Source organism: Octopus bimaculoides, chromosome 27 (assembly GCF_001194135.2).
Source record: "Octopus bimaculoides isolate UCB-OBI-ISO-001 chromosome 27, ASM119413v2, whole genome shotgun sequence".
NCBI lineage: Eukaryota > Metazoa > Mollusca > Cephalopoda > Octopoda > Octopodidae > Octopus > Octopus bimaculoides.
In genome coordinates this window covers 3,508,940-3,518,934 of record NC_069007.1, presented here as the reverse complement: position 1 = coordinate 3,518,934, position 9,995 = coordinate 3,508,940, and the positions used below count along the sequence as shown (strand labels likewise).

Sequence of the window (9,995 nt, the reverse complement as noted above, 5' to 3'; positions counted from 1 at the left end):
AAATTTCCACTTATTATTTTTATTTTTAAAAATTTTTTTAAATTTAAAAATTTTTTATAAAATAATAAGTGGAAATTTTAACGGTGAGTGTGTTAAATTTTAAGGCACGATAAGAAAATGACTCTCCCCAGACACAACAGAATAAATTCAATGTTTTCGCTGAATTCACACACACGCACGCATCCACAAAACACTACTGAAGCCTACTCACGGTATGGCTAGATTAAAACCAAGGGAGGCTGGTAAGCACGAGTGACTGCTAGATTATACCATAACCAACCGTGTCCAGACTTGTGCCTCGGAGGGGAACTTTCTAGGTGCAATCCCACGGTCATTCATGACCGAAGGGGGTCTTTACCTTTCACCATGACATCGAGAAACAGAAACGGTCACCACATTCTCATGAGATGAGGGAACAGAATTTGATCAGGATAAGCTTTCATATTTAGTTATCAAACAAAAGGTAAAATAATCGATAATCCAGATCGATCCCTAAATCTGATCAATTTGTGCCAGTCATGAGGCCAAACATCCCTGAAATTTTCATACAAATCCATCCAGCAGTTCTTGAGATATCTTGTCCATGGACAAACAAACAAACATGACTGAAAATCCCTCCACCTTCGCTAAGGGCGAGGTAATGGTTTCAAATTTTGGCACAAGGCCAGCAACTTCAGGGGAAGCGGGTAAGCTAATTACATCAACCCGTGCTCAACTGGTACTTATTTTATTGACAGAGAAAGGATAAAAGGCAGAGTTGACCTTGGTGCAATTCGAACTCAGCATTCCGGACTTAATACTCACATCATTCCGTCCGTCTCTACGCTCTGACAATTCTGCCAGCTCACTGCCTTGTTTTCAACACTAATATCAATAACTGTTTAACCCTAGGACTGCCTTCATCCAGCAGACTCCCAAAGATATTCCAGTCTTTTATTCGGTGTCTTCAACATTGAAAAACACAGAAAGGTGGACGTTAAATTGATGACGATGACGAGTGACCCCGAAGGGAATAACAAAGTCTTGGACGAAGTTAGTGGTTTACATACCTTGGTTTATTTTCCACTAGGGCCACCAACAGCCGCAATGAGTCATTCATCAGTTGCTCCTCAGCGCTCCAAATGGATAGGTTTGAGTTGATCCGTCCCAGGAGGAAGTCGACTGCCCACTGAGAGGCAGTTGTGTCCCGTCCAAAGGCGGAAACTATAGCCATACTGATCTGAGGAAGAAGAGGAGACAACAGTAAGGTAACATAGAGAGGGAGAGAGAGAGAGAGAGTGAGAACTTTTATCTTTTACTTGTTTCAGTCCATTGGACTGTGGCCATGCTGGAGCACTGCCTGAAGAATTTTAGTTGAACCAATCAACCCCCGGCACTAATTTTTTTTAAAGCTTCGTACTTATTCTATTAGTTGCTTTTGCCAAACCACCAAGTTACAGGGATGTAAACACACCGACACCGATTGTCATGTGGTGGTGAGAGACAAACACACACACAGATATATATATATATATATGATGGGCTTCTTTCACTTTTTGTCTACCAAATCGACTCAGCTTGAGGCTATAGTAGAAGAACCTTGCCCAAGGTGCCACACAGTAGGACTGAACCTGGAACCATGTGGTTGAGAAGGAAACTCCTTACCACACAGCCACACCTGTGCCTCAACAGAACATTTTGGCCACTTGTGTTCACAATTGTATTCCTTTGGTTATATAACTCAATCATTGATGACCAAAAGCAAGAACAGACACTAAAAACGTACGGAACATAACCAAACGACAAACACCGAAAAATTTGGGAGACGACTTTCAATGATGTGATTATTTTTAGAATGGCATCACAGAGAGATAACGAGAGGCTGGATTGAACATTGAATAAGTTCAATATTTTGGCCAGAACAGGATTGGTTTAAATGCAAAAGGGTTAACAGAAGATATGATGGAAGGTACAGAATAAAAGATGGACTTACCTGAGGATAACAGCTTTCATCTGGTAACAGGTAAGACACTGCCCATCGTTGCAGAAACCACATAACAGTGCTGCCCACCTGCGGACTGAGGCAGTCGGCCAGACGAGCTTCGATTGCCTGTCGATGGATGTCACACACCTTAAACACAGCCGACACTAACCTGAAAAGGGAATAAAAAGCTGAAGAAGGGGCAGACAGATTCACATGCAATTAAAACACATTCGTCTTGTATCTTTTACTTGTTTCAGTCATTAGACGGCAGCCATGCTGGGGCAACACCTTGAAGAACTTTTTTAAGCCTGGTACTTATTCTGTTGGGGACAAACGCAGACACAAACATATACACACACACGCATATATATATATATGTGAAGCTGTCGAGTTTCCTTACCTGACTACATTATCAGTTCCTTGTTCACTCCCAGGAATATTCTCCAGCCGCTCTGATGGGCTGCCAAGAACTCTGAGGGTGATATCAAGGTTGACAGAGGGTTCCTGTGAGATGGAATACTCCATGATGTCTGCAGGAATCAAAGGCGTGTCCCCTTCACACTCCTCTGTTAATAGGTGACCTGTTGCAACAGAGAAACACAAGAAATACATACTGTACATAATGCACATACAAACACACACCATCATTATTAGCATTGGTTTAATGGTCCACTTTTCCATGTTTTGCATGGGTTGGACAGAATTTTTGTTGGGGGCAAATTTTCTTCCTTTGCCAACTTTTATTTCTTTCAAGGAGAGATAATATTTTCCCATGATCCAGTCATGATGTCAAGGCAAGAAGATACTAACACATACATCAATACACACACATAAACACACACACATACATACATATACAGACATACACACACATCCATTGATCCATCATCATCATCCTTCTCATCCTCATCATTGTCATCGTTTTAATGTCCATTTTTTCATGGGTTGGACAGAGTCCACTGAGTCAGATTGTTTCCGATGGCCAGATGCCATTCCTGTCTTCATCCCTCACCTGTTTCCAAGCAAGGTGATACTTTCTCTATGACCAGACAATATTTGTGCAGGAAATTGGAAACAAATAACACTGCTTGTATGACAGTGACACTCGTTTACAACTATCATGAAATGTCAATACAAGGACACACACATCCATACACACAATGGGTTTCTTTCAATTTCCATCTATCAAAACCGCTCACAAGGCTTCAGTTGGCCTGGGGCTATAGTAGAAGACGCTCAAGGTGTCATGCAAAGAAACTGGACACAAAATCAAGTTATCAGCAACCAAAACTTTTACTCACATACACACACACACACACAGATAAATGCCATTAGGAAGAACTTAACTTACCAGCAATAAGAATCAACCAATGTAAGTCTTCATGCAAAACCTTAAACAATTCCTCGTTTATCGATATGTTGGAACTGTTCATGTTCTGTGCGGCCCTCATCTGTTGAAGTAGTTGTAGCTGGTTGTTGAACTGGTTCACTCGGTCCTCAATCAACCTGAAATGCAACACAAATAGTAGTAGTTTAACCAAAGGGTATGAGACAGTTTGGCACAGTCTATTTGCTGCCACTGATTCAGTGCTGACTAATTTGACAACGGATATTTTGTTCCTGGGAAAATTTCATTTTTATCTTAACGGACAACAACAAACTTGTAACCACAACTACTAAACAACTTGACCACTAGACTTTGTTTAACTTTCACTTTCACTTTAAGTATATGAGGGTTGGTGAAATATTGGTTTCTAATTTTGGTACAAGGCCAGCAATTTTGGGGGAGGGGTTGAGTTGATTACATTGACCCCAGTTTTCAACTGTTACTTATTTTATCGACCCGGGCTCCCGAAAGGATGAAAGGCAAAGTTGACCTCAGTGGAATTTGAACTCAGAACGTAAAAATGAACAAAATGTTACAAAGCATTTTTGTCCGACTTGCAAACAATTCTGATTAGCCCACCACCTTAGAAATTACAAAAATTTGTTTAAATTTTGGCACAAGGCCAGCAACTTTGGAGAGGGGCTAAGGCGATTACCTCAACCCCAGTACACAACTGGTACTTATTTTATCGACCTTTAAAGGATGAAAGGCAAAGTCAACTTCACTGGAATTTGAACTCACAATGTAAAGATGGACAAAATGCTTGGCAGCAATTTGTCTGACATACTAACAATTCTGCTAGCTCACCACCTCAATAATAATAATAATAATACTAATAATGATGATGATGATGATGATGATGATGATGATGATTATGATAATAATTGTGTCACTTGACAGAAATTTGCAAAGTTTGAAAAGGTGGGAGTTGGGTTGCTGTTGTTAATGTGCTTAAGGGACATCAAAAAGAAATAAACCAACTTACTTGGCCATCAATGGGACTGTGTGGTCAGCAACAAGGCGGCCCAAGGAACCGATGCTGCTTAGTTGATCATTAAACTTTTCTCGGTCATCTTCGTCGAGTTCCTCAATTTCATCATCTTCAATCACATCGTTTCCTAAAATCTATAATCAAACATATACGATTCCATATAGAATAATAATAATAATAATAAAAGATGGGCTACAGCAAATATTCTGCTCAATACCACAGATTTGCTTGTCAGTTGTTTGACCTTAACCAGTTGAGCATGTCCCTTAGCGGCTGACAATATATGCATCTCTGATCACGAGCAGAAGTAGTGGGGGAGCATCATAGCCATGTGTTGAGAGGAATTCTTTGGGGTTTGAATAATTCACCTATGGAAACATGGGTGTTTTTGTTCAACATCCTTAAACAACCCTTATTCAGGGACCTTTTGAGTCGGATAGGCTACTTGACCTGAAGAAAATTTTTACTAGGCCCCACCTGCTTATTCTTTGTAAGCCTGGTACTTATTCTATAGGTCTCTTTTGGTGAACTGCTAAGTTATTGGGACATAAACACACCAGCATCAGTTATCAAGCGATAGTGGGGGGACAAACACAGACACACAAACATATACATACATATACGATGGGCTTCTTTCAGTTTCCGTCTACCAAATCTACTCACAAGGCTTTGGTTGGCCCTAAGTTATAGTAAAAGACACTTGCCCAAGGTGCCATGCAGTGGCATTGAACCCAGGACCATGTGGTTGGTGAGCCACACAGCCACTCCTGCACCCACTTGACTAGACATTCGATGAGATTCTCAACTTGGACATGAAGGCTGGGAAAATAGCAACAATAAGCTGTAACATCCCCATGACCACTAAGATGATCCATGTTGGGTGTCTGCCCCCAATGTAGAAGATCTGCCTCAACAGATTCTGTCTGGTTCATTCAAACGTGGAAAGAGAAGATATTAAATAATGGTGATGACCTGCACATACACATACAGGTGTGTGTGTGTGTGAAACTACTTGCCTGGTTACGTATTCCATCGGGAGGGCTGAGGTGACACTGCAGGTAGGAATTGAACACTTCAACAGCTTGTGACCGCAGAAAGCCAAGTGGAAAGTTGCGTGCGTTGGAAATTATCTGCATCCATGCTTCCAGCATCCGCTCGTAAGCTTCCATGTGAATCGTTTCATCTTTGTTAATCTGTACAAAACAAAACAGTGAGGATCTGATCAAAGACTTTGCAGTTAAAAAAAAGGAGGAGAAAACTCTTCAAATCTAAATGAAGTGGAAGTATACAGAAATAGAGATTATTTCCCATCCTACTGTTTTTGTTTCGCTTCATTTTGAAAAATAGGAATTTATCTTATGGTTTATTATTGTTTATATTTTGAATTGCATATATAAGGGGACAACAAAATCTTTTAAGTGTTGAGGGCTTTTGTGGGTCTTAACCTGGCCCCTGCCCATGGGACTCTCAGAATGGCAAAATTACCTTCAACTCTTTAAGTAGTGTGGCCCACCTGATGATGATAAGTCTTGTGTGGCCCACTTTTCAAAATGAGGTCGCCCACGCCTCAAATAGGTTGACCCTAAATCTGAAATGGTGCAGAATGCTCGACTTACCAGGTCTTCATGTACAGCTTTCTTACAAAGGGAGCAGGTCAGCTTGGTCATTTGACTGATGAAGGCATTCAATAATTGCTCAGATAAACTCGTGAAGCAAGCGAGTGGAAACATAAGCACAAGATTCTTGATGGTTTGAGCAACTCCGAGGTATTCGTAGTACTGGAGGTCAATGCTGGAATTAAAAAAAAACAAAATGAATATCATTTTTGAAGTGACTTATTTTCTTATTTCTTTATTGCCCACAAGGGGCTAAACATAGAGAGGACAAACAAGGACAGACAAACAGATTAAGTTGATTACATCCCGAAAGGATGAAAGGCATAGTCGACCTCAGCAGAATTTGAACTCAGAACGTAACGGCAGATGAAACACCGTTAAGCATTTCGCCCAGCATGCTAACGTTTCTTATTTCTTTATTGCCCACAAGGGGCTAAACATAGAGGGGACAAACAAGGACAGACAAAGGGATTAAGTCTATTACATCGACCCCAGTGCATAACTGGTACTTATTTAATCGACCCCGAAAGGATGAAAGCAAAGTCGACCTCGGTGGAATTTGAACACAGAATGTAACGGTAGACGAAATACCGCTAAGCATTTCACCCGGCGTGCTAACGTTTCTGCCAGCTCGCTGCCCTTACTTTCTTAAAGTGACTTGCTTTCTTTTAACCCTTTCGTTACCATATTTCCATTAAAATACTTTGCTTTTGTCTCAAATGGTTTTGAAAATAATGAATTTAGTAAAATATCTTTGTCATTAATAACCCTTCGGTTACCATATTTCTGTTGAAATACTCGGCTTTTGTGTCAATTCGAGTCCTGGGTAGGACCTCAAACTTCATCCAGTAGTGAGACCCTGGTTCAAGAGTTCCTGAGTTTTGAAGAATGTGGAATCACATCTCGTTCATTGTATACGAAACTCGGCTTGCGAAGACCTGTTGGGGCAAGCGAAAGCAAAATCGTGATGGCACCTGAGCCCAGTGTCGCCTTCCTGGCACTTGTGCCGGTGGCATGTGTAAAGATATTCGAGCAAGATCGTTGCCAGTGCCACTGGACTGGCTCCTGAGCAGGTGGCACATAAAATACACCATTTTGAGCGTGGCTGTTGCCAGTACCGCCTGACTGGCCTTCGTGCCGGTGGCACGTAAAAGCACCCACTACATTCTTGGAGTGGTTGGCGTTAGGAAGGGCATCCAGCTGTAGAAACTCTGCCAAATCAGATTGGAGCCTGGTGTAGCCTTCTAGCTCACCAGTCCTCAGTCAAATCGTCCAACCCATGCTAGCATGGAAAGCGGACGTTAAACGATGATGATAATGGTTCTCATGTCTACTCTGACCTGGAGTGGTAACACCTGTCAGGGTCCCAGCAAATGAATTAAATAACATGTAACCAGCTCACCACCTTCCAATAATAATAATAATAATAATAATAATGGTAAGCTTACCTGCCAAACATGTGTAGGAAATTCTCAATATACGAAGCCAGGAACTGTGTACGTGCTGCGTCATTGGGAAAGATCGGTCCACTCAGTGATGCCAGCTGTGTGAGGCATTGCATGGAACGGTGAGCCATTTCTGAATTGTGTCGCACTTTCTTGTGTACCTGTGGAACAATGGTAACATGTGCCAAGGTAAGAACATACAAGATCAGAAGGGGGTCAGGTGAATGAGTGGAGGTGTAGGGGTATAATGGGGGTCTAGGTAGCAGAAAGGTCAAAACCTAGAATCGGACCCAGGGTAGGTGGGAGATGGGGAGGAGAGGGAAGTGAACAAATTGAAGCTAGCAGTTAGAAATGGCTTGAGATACTTAGTGAGGGGATGATGCAAAAATCAAAGTCCAGAGCCTTGGATGGAGAAGGGAGTAGAGGGCTGGGAGGGGCAGAACATGGAAGTTAAAGACCAAAGAATATACTAACATATCTTGGTCATTAATAAACTGCTAATTGGAACATAAATTAACATGGAATTTTAATTTAGATCACTTTATATAGAAAGTTTTGTATCATAGACGCAGGGGTGGTCCTCAATAGGTTGGTATCAAAAGGGATTAAGTAATTATTTAAGACAACAAAGTATGATTTGAGGGAGATCTACTTGGTATTTCTGGTACGTTTAGAAAATAGTTACAGATTCCTCACTGACCCAGAAAGCTCAAGCAACAAGGATTTGGGGTTTTTGTTAGAAAGGAGGAAAGGAGGGATCAGGTAATGTTGAGGCCCAAAATAAAGGAATTACGTTCTACTTACGCGAAACAGAAGCTGCATAAGGTCACCGTCCAGTAAAGTGTCTCGCCAAGTGTCATTTGGACGTAGAATTACGTTCTGTGTTGACTCGAAACAGCCAACATAACGACGAAAAACTAGGCACCATTAAGGAACAAACTCAGCAAAAATTTGTAAAAACATTATGCAATACATACCCCCCCCCCACGTGGACTTAGGCATGGATGTGAGGTTCAGAAGCTTGATTCCCAGCATTGGGGTCTTGGGTTCAATCCTCACTACATGGCACCTTGGCCGAATGTTTTCTACTCTAGACCCAGGCCAATCAAAGCTTTTGTGTGTGGATTTGGCAGACAAAGAACTGAAAGAAGCCCATTGTATATATGTGCATTGTGTGTGTGTGTGTGTGTGTGTGCCACATGATGATTGTAAATAAGCACCATCATCATACAAATGAAGTTGCTCATTTCCAGCCTTCTGTGAAAAACATGTCTGGCCATATGTACATATATATGTATATATGTGTGTGTGTGTGTGTATATACATTATATATATATATATATATATATATTATTTTGCTTAAAAGAGTTCCAACACTGTCTGTTTTTTATGTTTTATTTATATTCCTGCAGAACCAATGTGGGGTATAGAATATGGAATATACAATATATAATATGATATACAATATATAATATAAAATAAAATTAAATAAAAATGGATGGCACCATGAAAGAAAGTATTGAATGTAGATGAAATATTGAGCGTTCAATATAAAGGATCAAATATATAAATATAAATATATATATATATATAAAGGCGACTCGAGTTTCAGGGCTATTTCCCTTCGTCATGGCCGGTATGACAGACTTTAACAGACTGTCATATATATATATATATATATATATATATATATATATATACATGGGCCTCAACTCCTGATGGGGCAAGGACACTATTGTGACAGAGAGAGAGTAGGTCTTCGGTATATTCAGATCTGGTGGAGGCCTGACCACAGGACCATACCAAAATTAATGACATGAGGTAATCTACCCAATACTTTGACGACTGTCATTTTGCTGAAATACATTTATTTACAGAGAGAGAATTTTAAAAAAGGGTGTAGTTTTGTGAAGAGAAAGGATACAAGCTTTAGGTGTAAACTCCCAACTCAGGACTTGTTCTGCTATGGAAAGCAACCTGTTCATCACAGCTGTGGCCTCTCTACTCAGTGGACTGGGTTGTTTCTCCAATTCATTGAGGACTTGAATGGCAAACAAAAACACTCGCTTTAAATCTTCCTCCTGAAACACAAAACAATATTATATATATATATATAAAGAAGCCTTGGTTATAGAACAAACATTAAATTTGGGTCAATGACTTTATATACAACACCCCCTCAAAACATTTAATCAAATATAAAAATCACCATGGTTCCGAAACACATAAAAAATAATACATATACATAAAATCACAGAAGGTAAAAATGCAATATCAAAATCAAATCAAATGGAAATTGTAGTTGTGAGCCCCATGCCAGTAGCACATAAAAAGCACCATCCAAATGTGGCCGATGCCAGCTACTCTGGCCCCAGTGCCGGTGGCACGTGAAAAATTCCCACTACACTCTTGGAGTGGTTGGTGTTAGGAAGGGCATCCATCTGTAGAAACACTGCCAGATCAGATTGGGGCCTGGTGCAGCCTCTTGGCTTCCCAGACCCCAGTTGAACCGTCCAACCCATGCCAGCATGGAAAATGAATGTTAAACGGTGATGATATACATATGCTTATGATGATGATGATGATGATAATA

At 40.6% G+C, this 9,995-nt stretch overlaps 1 protein-coding gene across 1 annotated transcript in view; it reads right to left on the bottom strand.

Annotated features, from left to right (window-relative positions):
• Positions 1–9,995, bottom strand: part of LOC106882759 (exportin-4) — a 46,071-nt gene that overhangs the window by 21,359 nt on the left and 14,717 nt on the right. Inside the window, exons 6-15 of the mRNA XM_014933538.2 lie at positions 9,327–9,483; positions 8,207–8,319; positions 7,406–7,563; positions 5,958–6,132; positions 5,358–5,534; positions 4,336–4,475; positions 3,315–3,469; positions 2,364–2,544; positions 1,973–2,132; positions 1,046–1,219 (exon numbers count right to left, since the gene is read on the bottom strand). Coding sequence (XP_014789024.1) covers positions 1,046–1,219; positions 1,973–2,132; positions 2,364–2,544; positions 3,315–3,469; positions 4,336–4,475; positions 5,358–5,534; positions 5,958–6,132; positions 7,406–7,563; positions 8,207–8,319; positions 9,327–9,483 — 1,590 coding nt within the window. The remainder of the gene's footprint in view (positions 1–1,045; positions 1,220–1,972; positions 2,133–2,363; positions 2,545–3,314; positions 3,470–4,335; positions 4,476–5,357; positions 5,535–5,957; positions 6,133–7,405; positions 7,564–8,206; positions 8,320–9,326; positions 9,484–9,995) is intronic.